The sequence below is a fragment of the Carettochelys insculpta genome, chromosome 21, assembly GCF_033958435.1.
Source record: "Carettochelys insculpta isolate YL-2023 chromosome 21, ASM3395843v1, whole genome shotgun sequence".
Classification (NCBI taxonomy): Eukaryota; Metazoa; Chordata; order Testudines; family Carettochelyidae; genus Carettochelys; species Carettochelys insculpta.
This window is the reverse complement of record NC_134157.1, coordinates 4,328,015-4,352,504: the sequence shown is the minus strand read 5'-3', so window position 1 is coordinate 4,352,504 and position 24,490 is coordinate 4,328,015. Positions and strand designations below refer to the sequence as shown.

Sequence of the window (24,490 nt, the reverse complement as noted above, 5' to 3'; positions counted from 1 at the left end):
TTATGCTCCAGTGTATCTGTTAATCTGTAAGGTGCCACAGGACTTCACTTTGTTTTTGCGGACACAGACTAACACTGCTACCTCTGATATGTGCACACACAGTTATGGTATCATGCCACTCTTTTTCACCTAGAATGAACGCCCCTCTCCTGCAGGACTGTGTACTATTCATCTAGCAGGTGGGACAGTGGTACCCACCACAGGTGTGTGCATAACTGTAGTAGTTAGGCCCAATGTCCAGCTAGCCTAGTGTGCAGCCCATAGCCTTATGATTTCTACTAGTCTAGTCATCTCAGAGGGGTTCCAGCTGCAGTCTCAATCACCTCCGCATACTCTCACTGCTCTAGCCAGGAGGACAAGGTAGGGGGACTGAGGTTCATCCACCTGAGCAGGTCCCAAATCAGGGTCCCTAGAATTTATCAAACTATCCTGCCCAGTTTCTGAGCTACCCCAAATTACATTCCCGTCACATCACTTCCTACAGGTCCGAAGCTGCTGAGTTAGGAACATGGCCACTGGCCTAGTAGACTTAGTATCTTAGGACTTTCAACTCCCAAAGATCAAGCAGGAGAGTCCCATCGCCTGCTGCCACACACAGCCTGTGCCCACCTGGCCCAACAATCACCATTTAAACTGTTCCTCCTCTCCTGGGCATCTGCCTTGCACCTCTTGAGAGGCTGTGCCTCCCAAGCTCAATATTGCTCTACCCTGGCTTGCCAGGAGGCCTATAAATGCCACCACAGTATCAATGCTGATACTTCAGCCACCTGTGCCCAGTACCCTAGATTCCCCCGGCCTAACTTGATGACTACTCTCTCCCCTGGCTCTAGTGCACCAGTGCCACCCTCTTCCTGCTTAACTGCACAGTCCAAGCTGCAGCGGAACAGACTCTGCCTTACAAAAGCTCTGAGGCAAGTTAGAAAAGAAACAAGTGACAGGAAGGTGACCCTGGCTGGATCAGCCAAGGACTGCGGCAGGCTGAGACAGTAGCTAATAAACATTTCAGACAGTGTAGAAGATCAGGATGCAATCTAAGCTGATCAAGAGGTCCAGCTAGCTCATTTTCTTCCTCCTTTTGTAGAAATGCTTAAGGATGTGTTTATCAGCTGGGATACAGGCTGACTCCCAGACCTCCCAGAACCTGGCTGAGTCTCACACAGGGGAGTTTCTCTTTACTCTTTCATCAGTTACATTTTGATCTCTTATTCTGTTGTTCACGTGAGCGAAAAGATATGACTGATTGCCACTATTTTTGTTTCTTCCACTGACTCACTTCACCTGAGGCTCTGCCCTCTGTGAGGTTTCCAGTCTCTGCTGGAATCAGGTTAGTTCCAAAACAAAGCCTGCAATATAACAAATTAGTTAGCCACTGGCCTGGTAAAGTCAGTCTGGTTCTGAAAAGTTTTAGGCAAGTAGGGACCACAGGAAATACTTCAGGAGGCTTAAGATCAGACCCCCAGATTTTTTCTCAAAATCTGACTGATAATTTGTCATCAGCAAAGTCAGCTAAATCCCACTTCTCTACCACCATTACAAAGTGTAAGGTGAACTGACCTCCCCACTACAACAAACCTGGGCTCAACTACAACACCTTCTCTTCATTTGTTTATGGAGCAGAAAAGGGCCAGAAACAGGATGTGAAATCCAAATCAGAGGTGGCCCATCCCTGTTCTAAAAGGCCTGCAGGCTCTCCAAGGTTTCAAAAAGTAACACTTTGTAACAGTTCTCTTCTTTGCAAGCTCCCAAAAAACATGGGCCCTGCAACAAGGCGTGCTCTTTCACTTTGCCTGTCTGCGTTATTGCTTTAGGAACTATTTCCAGAATCTAAACCTGGGTCATTAAAATGGCCGATGAAAAATTAAATTTTTTCTACTGTCTAAAGATCAGGCAAATAGATATTGCAAAAGACACTGCCAAGTAATTACATGCAGATTTTAGCAATTTCTCTCCATTGTCTCAAATTTGATGTGCATTCTGTGCTTTTCCTGTCTTTTTCCCTTCTATTTCATCACTTAATCTCAAAATGACTTAAATCCAACTTCTTAGCCATTTATGACTAATCCCAAGCCCGCAGCAGAGAACGGGAGGTTTCTACTGACTTCAGTGGGCTTTGGGCTCCTATCATTTTCCTTGCCCACCCTCTCTAATTCCCTATGTCAAACTTACTTGTGCCACATCTTAAAACTAGACTGCAATGCCTGTGGGGTAGGGAGTATAATTATGGCGTGTACACACAGCACCTATCACATTGGAGTCCAACTATGACTGAGGTCCTTAGGCACTAGTGGAATAACAACAGAATAAATACAATAAATAAATAAATAGTCTTCTCCTTTCCCACTCTGTTTCTGATAATGCATGAGCCAGCTGAGCTACCTTGTTTACCAGCAATTTTATTGCTAAACATTTGCAGAGCACAGCCCCACCCTTGGGGCATCACAACTGTACACGTGATGTCAGGGCAGCTTAGGAAAAGGTCTTGATTTAAGACTGCTAAAACATTAATTTTATTTGTTTTCATCAGACAGTAACAGTTTGCCAAGCTCAGGGTGGGGGAGAAGGGAAAAAAAAGTCAAACAAATGACCCCATTCCAGCTCTATTAAAGTGAATGGGAGGCTTTCAGTGCGATTTGGATTAGGCAAAAAAGCACAGCCTGTGAGTGCAGTAAAAAGACAAAAGGAAGAGAGAGTGGGTGTGGCTCTTGAAAAGGCCAGTGTGCCAAGCTGGAGCTTGTGAGGAACACCAAAGAAAGATGGGGAGCGGGGGGTGGGGGTGGGAAATGGAGGTGCTCCAGGGCGTTATTTTGACACTGCACCGTAGGATACATCTACACTTGAGCTCTGTTCAGAAATCAGGCTGCTACACAGAACAATGTATTTCAAAATAGCACTTTGCTATTTCAAATATACACAGTCTGCACACACGGTGCTTATTTTAAAATAGTGCCTAGGTCAAAATAACTATTTCAGGAAAATTATATTATGAAATTAATAATTCATTATTATTGAACAACAGGGAATAGCGCTTATTTTGAAACTATAAAAGGACAGCAAAGTTATTTCAAAGTAACAGCTGTTACCTTGAAATAACATGGCTGTGTGGCTGTAGCCATACAGCCTGAATGTGTCACTGAAAGGAATAAATTGTCCCATGCCCCTCCCATCTGCTGGCAAAAGTTTTAGGATGTGCTCCCCCACTGCTTATTACCAGCTGTTAAACAGGACAAGATTTGGGATCAATCCATGCTCATGGCAGGCTGTTAGGTGTTCTGATTAGCACTCAAAGGCTGTTATTGTCAACACTCTTCCTGGGTGGTACATGGATGTATGTCCATCATATGCAGAGATATCTGTATTCAGGCCTACATCTTAGAGTCATATGGGGAACAAGGAGGCCACCTGCTTCCCCGTGGCGATTTCCTTTCTGTGGAGCTAGAAAAGGACTATTAGCAGAGGGGGCACAAGTTGTTAGCTAGTCTGGCTCTGAACAAGAACAGTAGGACTTGGTATAACCAAAAGACCTTTGTATGTTTCTTAGTAACTGAGCCTTCTAGCTCTCACTGACATAAACCAACTTTAACCTACATGAGTTTCTAGGTATAAGTTGTTTGATAGTTTCTATAGAATTTGTTTTATTTATAATTTAAGTTATTTTAAGTAGAATTTTGCAAGGAAGGACCCGATCCTGTAAACTCTTAGGTGAGGTCCTGATTCCACTCAAGTGAATACGGGTCTTGACATTATTTTCAGCATGGTCAAGGAAGGCCATAGCTCACCACCTCTGACACTCCTTGACCACGCAAGAAGTCTTGACTCACAAGAGCTGTCTTGTGAGCTCCAAAGGGATTATTACATATGAATACAGTGTGTGTTCATCGTGGTTTTCAGGATGAGGCCTCACAGAATTATGCATTTATAAGAGCACATTTGCATTGTGTGCTGGCATTTCACAGCAAAACTACCAAATGTTAAATCTGATCTCTCGCCATTGAGCTATTCATGACACTCTCATCCATATCTTTAAAAGGAGCTGGGGAGATTGAACAGTTGCAGATAATAAGTAGGAAACACTCAACTTGAAAAAAACTTCAGTGGTATCAGAAGAGTAACTTTCAATGATGGGTGCTTGCCAGAGTCCCAGCTCCAGCAATACTGCCATCTAATTTACACAATTTTAAAACAATCCCTATATTATTTTTTTAACAATGCCACTAACTGCTGTACAGAAAAATCTAGATGATAAAATATGACTTTTTTTAAACAAATAGTTACAAATACAATGGAGAGAATATATATTACATTTTATGTACAGAACACACCATTTCTGTCTGGGTAACATACTAAGCCTAGCTTTTATTTGTACAGGTGACCCTAAGATGTCTTGTCTCCCGTGGTACAGTATGTACACAAATTCATTAACTCCCATGAAAAATGGATTCTTGTTTTTGTTAAATAGTATCAGTTTGCAGGAGAAGTCAGAACAGCGAAATAATGACCTTCTCCCTCCCACCCCCTGGTGTTTTCATAATTGATTTTCTTTCTGCTCCCCCAAATAGTTGGAGAATTGAACATGGTAACTTTGCATGTGTAACATTCACTCATTTAAGTCTCTTAGCAGTACAGTGAAACGAACATGGATTTCCCTTTTACATATAAAAGCACAAATTCGTACCAGGAAATAAAACAAAGTCTTTACAAAAGTCTTTCTGAAAGCCTGCTGTTAAGCAGGCTGCTTTTCAAAATATAGGCTGACGGTGTAGGCCTTAACATGGCTGGAAGTCAACGTCGCTTTTGATTACTCAGGGGACACTGGTCACCATACCTCCACCCATCTTTTCATACAAAAATATACTTTAAGAGTAGCATAATCTTATGGAAAGTCCTTAACAGTGAATTCTGTGTATCCTCATGGAAAACAACACATGGAATGCATCTCATAATTTTACCTGAAGTGCTTATGTACTATACTCCTTTCCTGCTCACCAGCAAGCTACGCCATGCCTTACGAAAGAGTACGTGGGTAGCAAATTCCTTTGCATGGATCGTATGGATGGTATAGATTTTGAGGACTGTAATTTTTTTTAAGCCGACTTTGGAATAGCTGAATTGACTCTTGTTTTAAGCTTTATAGTTATGCATGGGAGTTGTCAGCGTCAGCTGTCCATTTGGTGCCACTTCATTTCCATCATCCTCCAGTAAGCCTGAAACATCAGCGTTGGGTATGCTGTCATGGTAGCTGCTAAAACTAATGTTGTCCTCCTTGAGCTCAATGGTCCAAAAAGGAGCATTAAGTTTTCTGTTTTGATATTCACGGTACATATAGACAGCACCCACAAATCCCATCAACAGGACCACTACAATGATGATAACAGTCAAAATAATGATGTTAAATTGAGTCCAGGAGACATCTGCTAATGAAGAGGTACTACTGTCAGAAGAGTTAATAGGAAATACAGTCTGCGGAGTTGTTGGAGCAACCGTACTACTGTTTGTGACTGTAGTTGAAAATGATGTTGACCTGCTGGTGTTGGGAGTGGGAGTTATAAACCCTCTTGGTTCAGGACCAGGAACAATTTCTACAAACAGAAAAAAGTAGATACATAAATAAATGCAAACTTAAACAGTAAAATACACAAGGATCCATGGTGGTTGAACAGGAAATAAATTGCTCTGCCCATAGATCTCTCTTAGGAGTGTGACAAACTCAGATTTTAAGGTCAGAATTGTTCAGGTCCCATTTATGCATCAAAATATTTGGCCAGATTTTCAAAGCAGCTCCACACATGGAGTGCTGAGTTCTTTTGGAAAATCTGGCCAAAAGCATCGCAACGGGAGCCGTTGGGTGCTCAGCACTTGTGAAAACCTGCTCCTTGTTTAGATGCCCAAGTAGGAGTTAAGCTCTTTAGAGAATCTAACACGGATTGCAGATGCTCAGCCCTTGGAAATCTGACCCACAGGACCTCAATTCCTCGTAACAAACGCAAGTCACTTCAAGTACAACTCGGGGTAAAATCTTGGTTCCACAAAAGTCGGTGGGACTTTTGCCAGGATTTCACCCATACATAAGCTCTTTTGAAGAGACTTTTTACTTGCAGGGGCTGAGAAGGATATGAAAGGATCATTTGGCAAGAACTGCAACACCGAAGGAACAGGAATTGGGGATTCTCAGCACCTCTCCGGATCAGGCCTGTAGCACCAGAACGAGGGGGATGATTCTGCTTTAAGGCCCATGGATGGGTGCGTAAGTGGAAAGACACCTAACCAGAGTATGTTATAACTAGAGAGAGGCTAGAATGTTTCTGTACCATGCACCAAATCCTGTTATCCCACTCCATCCATTTTAGTGTGAATGCCTGAGTGTAACTACGCAGAGAATTATGTCCTGTCTCTCTATCTGAACTATACTTGTAAGAACTCTAGCCACTGCTGGCTGTTGATACAGCCCAACTGGCTGTAAGCTTCCTTATCACATACACATTAAAATATAAGATAGCTATTAGACACTCGAGAAATGCACAGTGACAACCTCCCAGCTCCTCTATCACATAATAAATGGCCTTTGGCTTTCACCCGGATCAACTGCTACCACCATTCAACCTTAACTTTGTCTCACTGGTAGTTTAATGAGACTATGGTCCTGGTGGCTTTGTTGTGAATATGTATGGGGCTTGGAAAAGGCATACTCATGGATTTATGAGTAGTTAAGTTCTCAGGACCCTAACCGTTTTCCACTGAAGAGTGGTAAAATTCCCAAGGACTTTCAGCTCTGCAGGATTAAAGTCTATGACCCCAAGCACCAGAAGACAGAGAGGGTTAGAGAGCAAAGACTTATTCAGCCTCCCCTATAGGAAACTTGTAGTGGAAATGGCACAGATTACATCATTTAGCTATATGCAGAGGCAAGAGAAGGAAGAAGCCAGTATACCTCTGGGAGGCGAATTATGCTGAAATGTGACCTGAAACCTCAAAAGTTTGCTGCAGTATTTAAGCAGACAGATTGATTAACTAGCTCAGTGATTTGAGCATTAGCCTTGCAAACCCAGGGTTGCGAGGTCAATCCTTGAAGGGGCCATTTAGGGCCCTAGGACAAATAGATTTAAAAAAAAACAAAAAAAAAACAAAACACACAACCTGTCAGGGATGGTGATACGTCTGGCTGTGAGGGCAGGGGATGGGGAAATTCAATGACTTCTTGAGGTCCCTTCCAGCTCTATGAGATACGTATATACAATGTCAGCTGCTGTGTTTACACACCTAGTGGCTGATCCCTGAGCCCAGTACTTCATGGGCCCCAATTAGAAGAGCACAAAACATCATAGTCCAAATTCTGGATGCTTCAAGGATCCTGCCTTACTCTGCTCTTGTGACCAGGCTACTATAGAGGGTCAGATTTTCATCAGTAACTACGACGAAGGGTCCTGTGGCACCTTATAGACTAACAGAAAAGTTTTGAGCATGAGCTTTCGTGAGCACAGACTCATGAACTGAGTCTGTGCTCACGAAAGCTCATGCTCAAAACTTTTCTGTTAGTCTATAAGGTGCCACAGGACCCTTCGTTGCTCTTACAGATCCAGACTAACATAGCTACTCCTCCAATACTTGACATCAGTAACTAGTTACATTGAGTGCCCCAGTTTTCTCAATATTCAGCCCAAGACTCCTTAAAAATCCTGCTGAGCATCTGCCCTCTGAAAATTATGGCTCTTTTAGTTGCCTCAGATTGAGTGGTACAAAATTAAGGCCTCCAAATTCACTAGACACTTCTGAAAATCTTGGCCCTAAAACCTGCTAGCACACCATGCCTCCAGCATCTCCACAACATTCAGCAAGCCGAACAAAAATGCACATCTTCTTCAACATTAACACAGACAGGAAAACAGGCCTCGAGGAAAAGTGATAGCTGCCTCAGCTGCCTCTGGATGGGAGGAGAGGTTTTGGTTTTTCTTTTGTTTTGTTTTTTAAACAAGTCAATAATCAGCTATCTCACCAGGTCATTAAGGCTACGTCTACACGTGAAGCCTACATCGAAATAGCTTATTTCGATGTAGCAAATAACGTCTACACGTCCTCCAGGGCTGGCAACGTCGATGTTCAACTTCGACGTTGCGCGGCACCACATCGAAATAGGCGCTGCGAGGGTACATCTACACGCCAAAGTAGCACACATCGAAATAAGGGTGCCAGGCACAGCTGCAGACAAGGTCACAGGGCAGACTCAACAGCAAGCCGCTCCCTTAAAGGGCCCCTCCCAGACACAGTTGCACTAAACAACACAAGATACACAGAGCTGACAACTGGTTGCAGACCCTGTGCCTGCAGCATGGATCCCCAGCTGCCGCAGAAGCAGCCAGAAGCCCTGGGCTAAGGGCTGCTGCCCACGGTGACCACAGAGCCCCGCAGGGGCTGGAGAGAGAGCATCTCTCAACCCCCCAGCTGATGGCCGCCATGGAGGACCCAGCAATTTCGACGTTGCGGGACGCGGATCGTCTACACGGTCCCTACTTCGACGTTGAACGTCGAAGTAGGGCGCTATTCCGATCCCCTCATGAGGTTAGCGACTTCGACGTCTCGCCGCCTAACGTCGAAGTTAGTGCCACTACTTCGAAGTAGCGTGCACGTGTAGACACAGCTCCAAGCGGCAGAAGAGGTGCAAGCTGGAAAGTCATTTAAAAGGCAAAGTCCTGTGTGTTACTATGGAACAAGGTCACTCAGTCTCTTACACAAATCTAATGCATTATAATAGAAGGAAACAGATGAACCAGAGTGAAATTGCTATCTGAAACCCTGCAGAGACAGGCATGAACTTATCACAAATGAATATTACACTCTTTTACTGATCATCTCTACCCTGCACAGAAAAGTCTGTAGGTTCAGGTATCAAAGAGAATGAAGGTTACATCAGCTCCCTTTGGTAATGCCTTTGAATTAAATCTCTCAGAATGGCAGGAATAAGTTTGGTCCTGATACGTTTTGAAAATTTGATCTCCTTCCTGTGTAAAGCCACACATGCATGGAACCTGCAGTTTATCTAGTTGAGTATTTTACTGACAGCCATTGGAGCTACTACGGGAGAAGAACTTTCTAATGTTTTATTTACGGCTATACTGTAAAAAAGGAAACTTCACTGCCACCGTGCACCTGAGAATTAGACACAATGAGACTGAGGAATGATAAGAGGCCTCAAAAAATCAGGCAATTGTGAGTTCACATTTTTGCTCTACCATTTATTCGCAGTGTGGCTTTAGCCAAGTTGCTAAGTGCTCTGTGACTTGTTTCTCCACCTCCAGATCAGAGGAGATGGTACTTCACAGGAGTTGTTTTGTGCAGTTAGTTAATGCTTGCACTGTACTGTGAAGCTGTAAGTGGTATGGTCTTTATAAAAGTGCCTATCCTGTAAATCCTTACTGTCATGGGAAGTGCCATTGAACATAGTCAAGTATGTGGGGCTTAAAAGTTTACATACAGCTACAGAAACTGGGATACAAACCAAATGATACATAATCTTTTGTTATTTCAGGATATTGCCTGCCACAGTTCTGGAGAACAGATGAATTACCAAAAATGTAACAATCCCCAATTCCTAGATCCTTAGATTATCTAATCTGACCTATACTATAACACAAGAAAGTTGACTATACTGGTGTGTCTGTTTACACAGACATGCAAAACCATGCACAGAAAACACATGCAAAATTGTACTGAAGGAAAGGAATTTTCACACATACTTTTCTCTGCTGATCTTTCCTCCTTGCCCGCCTCCAGCTGTACAGAGAACTGACAAAGCCATTTCCAGAACACACTTAGCCGTGCATCAGAAACACCACTGCTGCTTCTTTTGACAATGTTCAGACAGGCACTCAGTAATTGAAAACGGAGCTTTAGAAAACATTATAAATAGCTACTGTGGAAACTTTCTACCAGTGTCCCTTGGACTGGACCTTTTAAAGAAGTAAATTCTCGTGTCCACCTTAGAAAACTCCCAGGCTGCTTCATCTGAACATAGACATTCATTGTGAACTTAGACAATATTCTTTCCTCACCCCTCCCCCACAGTCTGCACGTATCTGATCCAGTTAGGAAACACAGGTGTTGATACTAGGAAAAGGGTTTACCTTTCTTGGTGCAATTGGTTCCATCCTGGTCTTTGACATAACCTTCTTGACATTCCTCACAGTGAAACCCAGCTGTATTATAGAGGCAGCCAATGCATTCTCCCGTGTCAGGCCTGCACACCTTGGGTGACAGGGCTGGGTCTACATTCCCATTACATTTACATCTAATGCAGATGCTGTCTGAATTGTAATAGCCATTGTCACACTGGTTGCAGTTTGGACCAGTGTATCCAACGTGACATCTGTCACATGTTGGGGCTTGTTCAACAGGATCTGAAGAGAGAACATTGAAATATAATTGAATGAGTCCCATAAAAAATGTTCCTGGTGCCACTTGCATGTTTCTTCTGCATCACACTGATTTGTGGTCAGGGTCTAAAAATCAACAGGAGATTTCCAACATAAAAGCTGAATGATCAAGCCTTGAAAATGTAAGCTCTTTGCAGTAGGGACTTTTCTCTGTTCAGCTCTGTATATCTATGCTACCCCATGAGAAAAAGCATGTGTAGTTCCCAAATCTTAGTGCACAATTAGCATATTCTGCATATAGAGTATATTTCCAGTCAGCCTCTGATTACGAGTACTTTAGGACAGCTCTGTCTTGACTGATGGATTGCAGGGAGTATCTGGTCCACACCAGGGAAGTTAGGGATGGGATGAGAACTTTTCAGATCATCTCAGCCTCTGGGGAGGGGCGCTGGTAATCACTAGGCATTGAAAATTTTACTGAACCTAAGCTACGATTACTCCTCCTCATACCATTTGCCTTAAAACTCAAGCATTCACTGCTAGCCTCTTAAAATACACACAAGGCCTGGCCTTGTTCACATTAACACATTTGTCCTTGCTTTGATAGCAAATGTAAAGATGTTACAAAAATTCCATCCTCAACTAAGGAGCCAGGCACATATAAAAGGCTGGAGAAATGACTCCAGTCCATCTCCCCATTAGTGCAAGATTGAGCTCAGTCTGTTTTCTTGCATTTTTGTTTGAACTAATTTGAAAATCTCAAGCAACAGGGCCTCAGTCCCTTCTCTTGGGAGTCTCTTACAAGGCCAAAAAGAGCAGCTTAAATCCTCCCTCACACCAATTAATTTCACCCAATCACCCCTTTCCTATCTCTCTGGTAATCTCTCCTTCTGTTCTGCGTAGCTGATTCCTCAGTTTTCATTTCATTTTTGCCTAGCTTTCTGTTAAATTCTCATTTTGTCGGTTTACTTTTGTCAGAATTTCCGGATCTGAAGAAGCGGGTCTGCCCCACAAAAGCTCATCACCTAATAAATTATTTTGTTAGTCTTTAAAGTGCTGCAGGACTGCTTTTTTGTTCTGCAAGGCACAGACAACTTCACAAGCAATGCCAACAATCAAAGAGCACAGAATATTTGCGGCAGGTCTACTTTCTGTACGCGTGTAAAATTTACCCAGTGCAAAGAGCCAGCATGTTCCCTGTGCACTGCTTCAGTTCCACTTAAGGGGTGCACAGGTTAGTTGCTAACTTTCTGCAGAAGAACACCACCACAGACTGGCTCTCCACTGTATCTGTGTCCTTTTGACTGCAGAACAATGAAGATACTTAAATGAGCAGTGAAAACCACCATGAAAACCACAATAAGACGTAACAGCTATTTGCCTGCAGCAAGGGAGATTTTCCAGTGGTTTCTACTACACTGCTGCTCTCACATGAAGTATTGTAAATGCTCTAAGAATATGACCAATAAATACTTCACGGCAGGTGTCACTTCCAATAACACACTCCAGTTCACACAAAACAGGGAGTCAAAGGCAAGCCTTATGAACTGGACTACTAGGATAATCAGCCTTGAGTATAATTTAGCTGTGAAATATATTTAAAGTAGTAGTTTTCACTAGCATACAAAAAGAGGCTTACTTATTCGGCAGCTGCCAGTAGATGCCACTGGTGAACATGGGCAGAGGCGACATTCATGGCCTGGAAGGTTGCTTCTGTAGAAGCCCGCCTTACATTTTTCACAGTGGCTTCCTTCCGTATTTCCTTGGCAGTTCAAACAGGCACCTAAGAGAAATCAGCAAATGATTCATTTAGCAAGAGCAGAACATTTGATCAAGGAGGTATATCCACATGCCCTTGCCCATGCCTGCCTGCCGGTTCACAAGTATTTAGTGATTCTGGATGCTCCTTTTTTGGGGCAATAGCCCTAAGACACATTCAAAGGATCTGATGTGGGGCACTTCAATATTTTCTGACTACTGCCTCCTTCCCCACAGTAAGGCAGTCACACAGGCATTCAAAAATCACTCATCACTTTAGAAACTTTAGGCCTAGGTATACTAATAAGCAATGCCTTTCTTGTTAAAAAAGAATAAAAGACAATCACCCTAGAAATGTCAAGGATAATTTGCTGGGTTTCTGCTGTGCACCTATTCTATCACTGCAATGTCCCTGTTTAAAATAACCAAAGAATTCAGTAAAAAAAGCTTATGTTATATCTGCCTTTGGCCTCTCTTCCAACTTAAATTCACTGAAACTAAATAAAGAACAACCTATTAGATTCAGACCTGGTGCCAAGAGGCATTGTGCTCAGATTCTGAGGACTGACTGCAGTTTGCATTCTCTATGCCCATATGAGGGCATGAGGAGGAGTAAGAACCCCCCTTGAGCAGGTTACCTGGCCCTTGGGTCTGAGTGGGTAGGGTAAAGAAGAGCTGTGCAGCTACAATCCCTGGGTCTGGAGCAAATGGCTCTAACCCCAATGCACTGCCCAAGAGAACTGAGCCAGGAATGTGTAAGAGGATTTGCTGCTAGTATAGGCCAGCAACAAATTACTGACCCAGAGACAGGCTGGAGGAGCCAAGAAGGAACTGGAGCTTCCTGAGCAAGAATTCCTGCACTGGAGTGCTCCTGGAACTGCAAAGCAACACCTTCCCCATCGTGGCATGATCTAGCCCTCTGTCAACTTTAATCTGATGTTACTGCAAGCATGGGAAGAAAAATCACTAGCTATACAAATGCAGCCCTTATTGAAAGCTTATCCATCAGTAGAAACATCTCCTTCAACAAGCATCTCACTGAGAGGCGGAGGTGACCTGGGGTGCATATCTGATTAAATCCTAAATACAAAACTTTGAAAGGTAAAACCTGCCCTCCAATTAACCAGGATGGCATAAAGCAGCGGTGTTACAGCATAAAGAGTCTTTGAGCACATACTTGCTAAGCTGTCAGTACTTAAGTGCGGGGGGACAAAATGTTAGTAGCAACCTAGCACAAAGTCCCCCATGGTCACAGTTAGACTATAATTTAAACAAAATAGTTCCTTATAACATCAGTCAAGGCTATTCGAGCATCATGCAAACTTAAATGCAGGTATATTACTCAAGTCTTTCTTTGCTGGTGCCGTACTAACTGAGGTCAGAGTCCCCATGAAAATATAATGTGTCCTTGTATTTGATCCTCTCCTTAATGAGAGAATCGCTGACTGGGTATATTGCTTTCTGAAACCAGCTGATTCGCACATATGCCAGAGGCTGGCACCATCTCTGAGTTATGGAACACTACAAGCACCCTTAGTCATCAATAGTCTAATAAATATCTGATCCATGTTCAGTGGCCCGTGACAAGAGCTGGTGGCCTCTGTGGGATATGTATTAACCTCCCACTCCAATCGTAATCTCTTCTGGCAACCTCACCATGGAGACCAAGGTTTGAATGAATCATGGACAGTCAACTATTAGCGAAGGTCTCATCTGGTCAGCTTTATGGCACTGGAGATAGACTCAGCTCTCAGTTATGCTGCTGTAAATCTAGGATAACTTCAAACATTTTCTGTACAGATCTGTACATTTCAAGACCACATTCTTTCCCATCAGTGGGAATCACAAGCATCTACCTCTGCAATACTCTAACCTCGCTGGGTTGGCAATGAACCAATAAGTCATAGAATTATAGGGCTGGAAGAGACCTCAGGTCACTTAGTAAACAAGGCACGCCAAATGTTTTGAACTGGGGATCACTTTCTTCACTGTGGAAAGCATTAGCATTTCAGAATAGTTTCCATTCTGACTGCACCTTTTCAAGGATTAACTAAACCTCATGGCTCCTCAGGGAGATAGGTGGCACACCTCTTTTAAAGTCACACCCAGTCAGACCCGGAGATCAACTGTCTTATACAATGTAAAATACATGCAAAAATAAAAACCTAGGATTCTTGACTTCCAATCTGCCTGCTTAACTATTTTCTCTAACTCACTAAACCTAATGAACCTGTGGCCATACAGCAGTGTGAGAAGATATCTTTTATATGAAATTTTGCTACATTAAACCAACTGGAATTTGTCAAAATAATGTAGAACTTCAGATGGTCACAAGAGGGAGCCCACAACACAGGATTAATGCAACAGAAACCTTGACATTGACAAGAATACACACTTTATATAAAGCTGGAGAGGTCATACAAAGTGCACACTCTAGTTCATATAGAGAGCTACACACATACATTACTTGTTAGAAATCAGATCTAATTTACTATGTGCTTTCCTATATCAACAAGGAAAAGCAAAGGCAAGTAAAGAATAGGAATTTTGCATAGAACAACAACATGGTTAGGCTTCCCTTCTGCAATCTAAGCTATCCTTGACTCTCAAAGCACTCTCCATAGACTGAATGCAACATCAAGGGCTTATCTGGCTCTGTTTTTTGGCTTGTAATTTCAGATCAAGTACCTAAAAAACACGCTTTAAGGTTCTGACTCAGCAAAGCACTTAAGCATCCCTCACATTAAAACACATTCTTACGTCCCATGACTTCTATAGGATATAATCACATACTTGAAGAATATGAAAAACTGCCTCGCTGAATCAGAACCACAGAGAATAAAGTTTTAATATCTGCTAGATTTCCCATTATATTTGTTCTTCTGTCAGTAGCAATGGTGATGTTACTGGCTTAGAGTTAATTCTATGATTGTCAATATTTACTCTGTCTGTTAGAAATGCACAGACAATGTATTAACAAAGACCAGAACAGAAAATAATTACAAATAATTAATTTGATTAATTCTGTGCCTTTCTATTCACAAAACAAGCTGCAAACTTCTTAAATTCATTACTGATTTCTAACTCACTGGTGAGTTTTATTTTACTCTGGGGCTCACCATTAATTTGAATTTCAAAACTGGAGCTCTGTTGCTGAGCCGGGATAGGTCATGTAACTTACACCAGACTGTCTTTATTTCAGTTTCTGGTGTGAAGAGACACAGAATGGCAATTTACCTTTTGGGGCACAGAAAAGGTTTGCCAATGGATAACAAAGTTAAAGGAAAGCCACAGCAGTGAGGTGAGAGGGGATGTGGCTCCATGCTCTGCAGGGGTGGCCCGGTGCAGCTACTCCTCTCCCAGCCCCGGCCCAGTGTTTCAAAGGGTCCGGAGCTGCAGTGGTGGCAGGTGGAGCTCCAAGACCCTTTTCAATGTCCCCCACCCCCCATTGGTGGGCCTGGAAAGTCAACAAAAAACACATGGGAGGCAAATTCACTGAAAAACAGAAACAAGCCTGAATGGCCTGTTTCTGCAGTGCTCATAATGTTATCTGTGACGATGCTGCACTCAGCCGACACCTATACAATACATGGTTCTGGTAAATAGAAGGAACAGCCAAAAGAAGGTTATCCCGGGAGGCATATTCTTTTGGGTACGTGTTTGTATAGGGACAGACCAATGAGACCCTAGGGCTTCAAAGAGGAATCCAGACATCATAATAAAGGCCTGATACAGTAAACCCTCGATTTAACAGACTAATGGGGGGGAAGGGTGTCTGTTAAACCCAAAAGTCTATTAAATACAAGAGTTTACTGCTCCCCTACCCCCGCCAGGCTCCCCTGCCCCCCGCACTCCTAAAAAATGCTGGTGACTCAGAGCTGCCACAGTTGGAGGGGCTGCCGCAGCCCGCCACCATGTGGGGCTGGAGCAGCCAGCCCAGCAAGCAGCTGCAGGAGCTGCCACCACTGCCAGAGCAGCCGCGCAGTCCTCCCACCCCAGTGGAGGGTTCAGCAGTGGCAACTCCTGCAGCTTGGGTTAGTCGCCTTACTTTTTTGGGGGGCAGGATTTAGTGTTTTACAAGCTCTGATTAAGCAGACTTGGAGTACAGGGGAGCTGGCAGACTTCCATTGTTCCCAAAGTCTGCTAAATCGGGGTCCGTAAAAATCAAGCGTTTACTGTACTGTGGTTATCAATGTGAATGGCAAAGCCCCCACTAAGTTGCACGGGCAGAGGATCAGATCCAAAGAGCAGCCTTTGGGGTGCAAGTAGTTGATGTGATGCCCTATTAAATACAATTAAATGAAAGATATAAATCAAAGGGATGAGCTTGGACAGATTAGTCTTCTGAGGCCTGTAATAATTTTGTCTGATTCTGGTTGCTGGGCTTGGTGCACAGATGGCTGGGTGGTAGTCAGTGGCCTGTGACACACAGGAGGTAAGACTAGATGATCTGGTGGTCCCTTCTTCCTTTCATATCGGAATACAATAGCAGAAAGTCTCACAACCTGAGTCTACAGACTTGGGCCAGAGAGTTAAAAATAGCTGGGCAGACATTCCAGCTTAGGCTGGCACTTGAGCTCTGACCTTTAGGGAGTGGCCCAAATGTCTATGCAGCTATTTTTAGTGCCACAGAATTGAGCCCTGCAAGCTTGAGTCCGTAGACTCAGTGCAGTAGGCTTCTGCTTACTGTGTAGATGTACCCTACACGGCCAGGGCCCAAATCGCTACTCACTCACTATGGAAAACTTACACATGTGACTGGAACCCCACCAACATGACAGAGGAGAAGATGGCTCCAAGCAGTCAGAAGTACTATACCTGTTAAGATATCACAGCTGTTGGAATAGTTATTGCACTGGCATGGTTCGCAGCCGATTTGGTTGAACCAGTAGTATCCATCACGGCATTGGTCACACTTCAAACCGATTACCCCAGCTTTACACTGGCATTTTCCAGAGCTGCAAAAGTGGGGTGGGGGGGGAGAAAATACAAATGTACTACTCCATGACTCAGTAAGTACTTATCTCAGTCTCATGCATGCAATGTTTTCTTTCCCCAAAGCGGAATCTGTTCTTCTTACAATCTCACACACATGCAGCAAATGTTCACCAGAAATTTAACTGATGGAATATAAAACACAAAGGAGTATTAATGGACCATAAAACACCTTTGTAACCTTATTGAATTCATGGGGGTGTGTGGGTGTAACAGCACACAGAACCTGACCCCATGTTAGCTTTCAGTTCGCACTTCTCACCTTTATCCTCTGATAACCGGCTGTCTCAGAGCACAGCAACTCAGTGACTCATCCCTCCCTTTGAAAAGGGCCAGCTCATTGACTTCTAGATCTCCCGGTATGGGTGATCCTTGTCATATACTGAGACTTGGTCTACCTAGCAGGTTAGGTTGAATTTAGGAGACTTAGGTCAAGTTTCTAAGGAATCAGGCCACACTACACGACATGTTCCTTCAACTTTAAGGGCTCCTAAGGTCTTTGTACTCCTGTTTTCATGTCAAATTCTACCTTGCATGGTCCACCTTTGGGTAATGCAGACAGAGCACTGTGAAATTCAATGTTCTTGGCCTCCTGGAGGTGCCCCACGGTGCCTCAATGTGACCACTCTGGCACCACTTTCAGCTTCACTGTTCTCCAAGTGTGAACAAAATGGCCCAGGAAAATTTTAAATTTAATTTCCTGTTTGGCCAGTGTGGTAGCACACCTCAGCAGCACATCTGCCCACGAACTCACAGGTTCGCAGAGGAGCTGCAGCATGGAGCATGAAGGAGATCCAGGACCTCATTGCTGGGGCGGGGTGGGGGGGGCGGCGAGCACTCTGTGTGAACTGGAGACCCAGGAGCAGATGCTGCATTTGATGAGGCAGCAAACAGAGCTCCTGTGGTGCCTGCTACAGGAGTATAGAGCTCCCCTGCAGCCCATGCTGAACCACTTGCCCTCTTCACCATGTTCCCTAACCTGCCCACATTTGCATCTCAGAATGGGGAGGAGGGAGTCAAGGTCAGCCTTGCAGTCCATTCCCAGGGATGCTTCTAAGAGCAGAAGGCAGATGTTCCCCCACCTATAATGGCAAAACGCCCTTGTTTAACCACCCCAGAAGCCTCTGCCATGAGCTTCTTCAGTGTCCCCTGAAAAAAACTGATTAAGTTAAGAAAACCAGTCTTTTTATTGCTGGCATTGCATGGGGGTTGGTTGGGGTGCAGGGGAAGAAGATGGTTCCACGGGCTTTAGACACAAGCACACATCATTCGTGTTGCTGTCTGGTCACTCAAAGCTGTTTTTCAAAGCCTCCCTAATTAGCAGAGCCCTGCACTGCTCTCATTATTGCCTTGGTGTCTGGCTGCTCATAACTAGCGGCCAGGTGATCTGTCTCAGCCCTCCAGCCTGGCACGACCTTTTCTCCCTTACTCTCACATATATTATGGAGCACACAGCAGACTGCCACAATGACAGGAATGTTGCATTCACTGAGGTCTAACCAAGTCCAGAGGCTCCTGAACCTGGCTTTTAAATGGCCAAATGCGAATTCTACCACTTGCTCAGCCTGTAATTGAACAGCTCCCTACTGCAGTCCAGGCTGCCTGTGTATGGCTTCATGAGCAATGGGAACAAGGAGTAAGCTGGGTCACTCAACCACTACTGACATTTCTAATGGTGATGTTCTGCTCCGAGAAGAAAGTTCCGTTTTTCACTTTTCTAAACAGAGCAGAGTTCCTACAGATGCACACGTCATGCACCGTTCCCAACTGATGTCAGTAAAATCACCCTTATGATCCACCAAGGCCTGCAACACCACGGAGAGGTACTCTCTGCCATTTATGCACTCTGTAGCAAGGAGATCTGGTGCCAAGATAGGGATGTGCTCCATTTATTGCCCTGCCGCAGTTAGGGAACTGTCCACCACATCATATTTCCCAGAGTCACAGTCCTTCATAGCAGAAGGGTATTGACTGCCTTGGCTACCTGGATGACAGCAGCCCCCAATGCGGATTTGCCCACACCAAACTGATCACCCCCTGACAAGTAGCTGTCTGGCATTGCAAGCTTCCACAGAGCTAATACCACATGCTTCTGAACTGTCAAAGCCTCATTTTGGTACTGCAGTGCTTGAGGGCGGGGGAAAGCAATTCACAAAGTTCCATGAAGTGGCCTTACACATGCAGACGTTTTGTAGTTGCTGTTTATCAACCCATACCTACAGAAAATGAGGTCCCACCAGCATGAGCTTGTTCACAGAACCAGAACTCCACTGTGTACAAAGCATCAAGAGCAGCCAGCATCTCCCCATTCCTCCCCCACAGTGTCTCACATTTGTATATGTTGGGTCCTTCTTGGAATTTTCACTGCGCTGGTGGCCGCTTAGGCTCTGCAGATAATGTAGCACAATGCATGAGGTGCTCATCATACCCGCCGCAATAGTTTGAAGCTGGACAAGTTCCACGCTAGCCTTGCAGTGGTGTCTGCATGGATATGAGAAAAGGGCATGAAAACACTTTTTGCCACTGCCTTCCAAAGGGAGGAAGGGAGACAAGTGCACTATTGGATGCTGACGACACTCCCACAATCACCTGTGGCACATGTTTGTCCCATACAACACTGGGACAGAAACCTACTATTCAATGGGGCAGCAGGAACTGTGAGATAGGTGCCCATAGTGCATTGCTGGCAAAGCTGAAGCTGGCAACCCTAATGAGGGCATACTCCATTGACTATGTGCCACTCTGAACATGCACCCTCAGCTGCATAAAAATCGGGTGCTACAAAATCAACCTTAAATTCAACCTGATTTTGTAATGTAGACATGCCCCGAGAGTCCTTGAGGGCAAAGACAGCCTTCTTCGGTGTTTGGAAAGCACCTAGCACTCTTTGGGGACTAACACTACATAAGTGTGATGGAGTGGGGGGGGGTGCATGTGTGAGTCAGGCTGGATGTCCGAGGCAAACAGCAGCTCCCAGTGGCTAAGGATGACCCTGGGGCTACAACTGGCAGATAACACCTCTGCCTAAACAAAGAGCAGGGAGGAGCTGAGCTGGGGTTTTTGAATCGGGGGCGGCAGTTAGAGGCGAGGAGAAGGGAGAGCTGGAAGGCAGCCAGCCTGAGGAGGGGAAAGCTACACCCCAGAGGGGCACCCCTCGGGGTCTTCCCCCCAGGACAGGTTGGAAGGACTGTCTCTGGCTGCTATGCTGTTGCTTCTGTGAGAAACTGGACATCTGTTGCCTAATAAACCTGCTGTTGTACCTGCTGAGTGAGAGTCACTCCTGCCAGCGGACGGGGTGCAGTGCAGGGGGACCCCTGAACCCCATCACACTGGTGTCAGAAGTGGGATGCACTGCACCCACGGATGAGCTCCCAGCAGTGGCTGACTGAGCACCAGAGAAGGAAGGAGTCTCACAAGAGCCAGAGGGGGAACAGAGCCATTCCTGCAGCTGCTGCTGGTGAGTGGATACCCCGGGAAATAGCGGGGAGATGGATTATACCCGACTCCTGAAGGCAGAGCTAGCAGGGCTGTGCAGAGAGAGGGGCCTGACCGTGGGGAAGGCGACCAAGGCCCAGCTGATTGCACAGCTGGAAGAGAATGACCGATCCGGGGGGGCAGAGCCTGTCCCGGCAGAAAGTGGCCGGTCAGCCTCGGGAAGCATTTCGGATTCTCCGACAGGAGCAGGGGCTCGACGCCGTCCGACAGACGCGGTGCCCACCAGGTCGCGCTCAGCTAGCGGTGGTCCATCGCGGGCAGAGTCCCCCGCCGCAGAGCTGAGATGGCTGGAACTCGAGGTGAAATTAAAGGAACTGGAGCACCAGGAACGGGAAAGAGAGCGTGAGCGCCAGGAACGAGAAAGAGAGCGTGAGCTTGAGCGCCAGGAACGAGAAAGAGAGCGTGAGCACGAGTGCCAGCTACAAGAGAGACAGCGGGAGGAGAGAGAGCGAGAGCGGGAGCATGAGCGAACCATGGCAGAGGCGAGACGCCAAGAGGCCCCAGCTGCGGTAAGCGGGGAGAGGGCCAGACGGCTCGGGGTGGCCAGTCACTTGGAGACGCGTGTGCTGGCCCAGTGTCAGGACACAGGGGACATGGACGAGTTCCTTACCGCCTTCGAGCGAGCCTGTGAGTTGCATGAGGTTCCCCCAGATGAGTGGCTCCGGCACCTCACCCCCTTGCTAGGCCGGAAGGGCGCAGCGGTGCTCAGCCAGCTGGTGGGGCTGCAGCCTGGGGACTATGAACGGTTCAAACAGGCCCTGCTGCATAAGTTCGGGCTGACTCCGGAGATGTACAAGAAGAAGTTCCAGGAGGCGCAGAAGAGGCCAGAGGAAACCCACGTAGATACAACCGCCCGCCTGAAGCAATACTACCAGAAGTGGGCATTCGGAATGGGAGTCCAGTCCGTAGAGGACCTGATCGAGCTGGCAGTTGTGGAGCGATTCTACGAGATGTGCGCACCTGACCTGAGGGTGTGGCTCGTGGACCGGAAGCCAGGGGACTCACATGATGCAGGGAAACTGGCAGATGACTTCACAAACAGCCGGGCCAGGTTTGAAAGTGAGCCCCACAAGGAGAGGGAGTCTCGGAGAGAGAGGGAGTCCCGGAGGGAGAGGGAGTCCTGGAGAAACCGAGAATCTCAGAGAGACCGGTCCCTAACTGTACGACAGAGGGGACCACCTCTTGGGCAAGCCCAGGAAAGAGGGGCCAGCCACCCACCCCCCAGAGAGCCAAACAGAGCCCGGACAGAGCAGCCGGCCCGAGGGACACAACCAGACCCAGGCTGTTACCGCTGTGGGCGAAAGGGGCATAGAGCAGCCCAGTGCCCCAGGCTCCCAGACAGGTTGAGCAGGCCGGGGGGTCATGGAGTCAACTGGGTGGGGTCCCAGAAGTCAGAGGGGCTGGCGGCCAAGGCGGGTGGTGCTGACAAGGGGCACTCAGATTGGGCCGAATCCGCCCCACAGACCAGCTCCTCAGGGGGACCAAAGGCTCAGAGGCCAGTTTACAGAGTGGGGGCAGCGCTACCTCTGTGGAGCAAGTGTCTCAAACACCTCGAGGTAGATGGGAAAAAGGTCACGGGGTTCTGGGACACAGGCGCTGACGTGACGCTGGCCCGACCCGGGGTGGTGGCACCGGGCTGCATGATACCCGATTCCCACCTGACGATAACAGGAATTGATGGGACCCCTTTCAAGGTGCCCATGGCCAGGGTGCACCTGAAATGGGGGAAGAAGGAAGGCCCCAAGGAAGTGGGCGTGCACAGCCATTTGCCGGCAGATGTACTGATGGGGGCTGACCTGGAGAACTGGCAAGGTGAACACCCTCGTGCCCTGGTCCTGACCCGTAGCCAAAGAAAACGAGGGGTGCGCTCCCCAGATTCAGGGGTACAGGCCCAGCCAAAGCCACAGGGGCCAACCCTGAGAGAAAGGGGGCTCCCAAAAACCAGATCTCACAGGCCAGGGATGCTGGAGCCAGGCAGGGATGGGGAAGTAGCCTCCGCTCCTGCCCGAGCGGAAGAATTCCAGGCAGAGCAGCAGAGAGACCCCTCCTTGCAGAAGCTGAGGGAACTGGCCAGTCTCAGCCCAGCTCCGCAGCTGGGGGAGGGCTGCAGGGAGAGATTCCTGTGGGAAAAGGGATTCCTGTACCGGGAATGGGCTCCCAGACGCAAAGCGGAGCCATGGAAGGTCCAGAGGCAACTGGTGGTTCCCCAAAAGTACCGGCGCAGGCTGCTGTACCTAGCTCATGATGTCCCGCTCGCAGGACACCAGGGGATCCACCGCACCAGGAGAAGGTTGTTACAGAACTTTTTCTGGCCAGGGATCTTTGCAGCTGTCCGTCTGTATTGCCTGTCCTGCGATCCCTGCCAGAGGGTGGGGAAGAGCCGGGACAAGGGGAAAGCTGCCCTGCGGCCACTGCCCATCATAGAGGAGCCTTTCCAGAAAGTGGCTATAGACATAGTGGGCCCCTTCAGCAAGGCAACGCGTTCGGGGAAGAAATATATTTTGGTAGTGGTAGATTTTGCCACGCGATACCCAGAAGCAGTGGCCTTGACCTCTATCGACGCTGACACCGTGGCAGATGCACTGCTGTCCATTTTCAGCAGAGTGGGGTTCCCCAAGGAGGTCCTCACAGATCAGGGGTCCAACTTCATGTCGGCCCTACTGCAAAGCTTGTGGGACAAGTGTGGGGTCCGGCACACCTGGGCCACAGCCTACCACCCGCAGACCAATGGGCTGGTGGAGAGGTTCAATGGGACTCTGAAGCAGATGCTGAGAACCTTCATGAATCAATACCCCCATGACTGGGACAAGTACTTACCCCACCTGCTGTTTGCATACAGGGAGGTGCCCCAGGAATCCACGGGGTTCTCCCCGTTTGAGCTGCTGTATGGAAGGAGGGTACGGGGACCCTTGGACTTGCTCAGAGAAGAGTGGGAGGGGACGGCCTCCCCTGAAGGGGAGTCAGTGGTACAGTATGTACTGACCTTCCGGGAAAAACTCACCGAGCTCATGGGCCTGGCCAGGGAGAACCTCTCCATGGCCCAAAGGAAGCAAAAGGTCTGGTATGACCGTAACGCCAGGGCCCGAGCCTATGCCACCGGGGATCAAGTGATGGTCCTTATACCTGTGCGGCGGAACAAGCTGCAAGCGGCCTGGGATGGGCCCTTCAAGGTCGTCAAACAGCTAAATGACGTGAATTATGTGGTGGAACTGTCGAACCGGGCCCACCGCCACCGGGTCTATCATGTGAACATGATGAAACCTTACTGGGACAGGCAGAACTTGGTGCTGGCCGTGTGCAGACACTGGGAGGGGCAGGGGGAAGATCCCTTGGTGGATTTACTCACAAGGACTGGAGCCGGCTCCTTGCTGGAGTCTATTCCCCTCTCAGACCAGCTGACCCCTGCCCAGCAGACGGAGATCAAGGAGGTGCTGCATTCGCATCAACAGCTGTTCTCGGACAGACCCGGACGCACTGACCTGGCTGTCCACCGAATAGAGACAGGCACCCACGCCCCTATCAAGTGTGTGCCATTCAGAGCCACAGGGAGGACGGCTCAGGACATAGAGCGGGAGGTTGAAGACATGCTGGCTCTGGGGGTGATCCAACCCTCGTCCAGCCCCTGGGCCTCTCCCGTGGTGTTAGTCCCTAAAAAAGATGGGTCTGTTCGGTTTTGTGTGGACTATCGCAAGCTTAACGCCATCACTGTCTCGGACGCCTACCCCATGCCCAGGCCTGATGACCTTTTAGACAAGCTGGGGGGAGCCCGTTACCTCACCACCATAGACCTCACCAAGGGGTACTGGCAAGTGCCATTAGACCAAGATGCCCGGCTGAAGTCGGCTTTCATCACTCCTGTGGGGCTCTACGAGTTCTTGGTC

General features: G+C 47.0%; 1 protein-coding gene across 1 annotated transcript in view; it reads right to left on the bottom strand.

Annotated features, from left to right (window-relative positions):
• The window catches only part of MEGF9 (multiple EGF like domains 9), a 109,859-nt gene continuing 85,369 nt past the window's right edge, over nt 1-24,490 (bottom strand). The window contains exons 3-6 of the mRNA XM_075015675.1: nt 16,938-17,077; nt 12,001-12,144; nt 10,113-10,385; nt 1-5,576 (exon numbers count right to left, since the gene is read on the bottom strand). Of these exons, the coding sequence (XP_074871776.1) occupies nt 5,119-5,576; nt 10,113-10,385; nt 12,001-12,144; nt 16,938-17,077 (1,015 nt within the window). The 3' untranslated portion in view covers nt 1-5,118. The remainder of the gene's footprint in view (nt 5,577-10,112; nt 10,386-12,000; nt 12,145-16,937; nt 17,078-24,490) is intronic.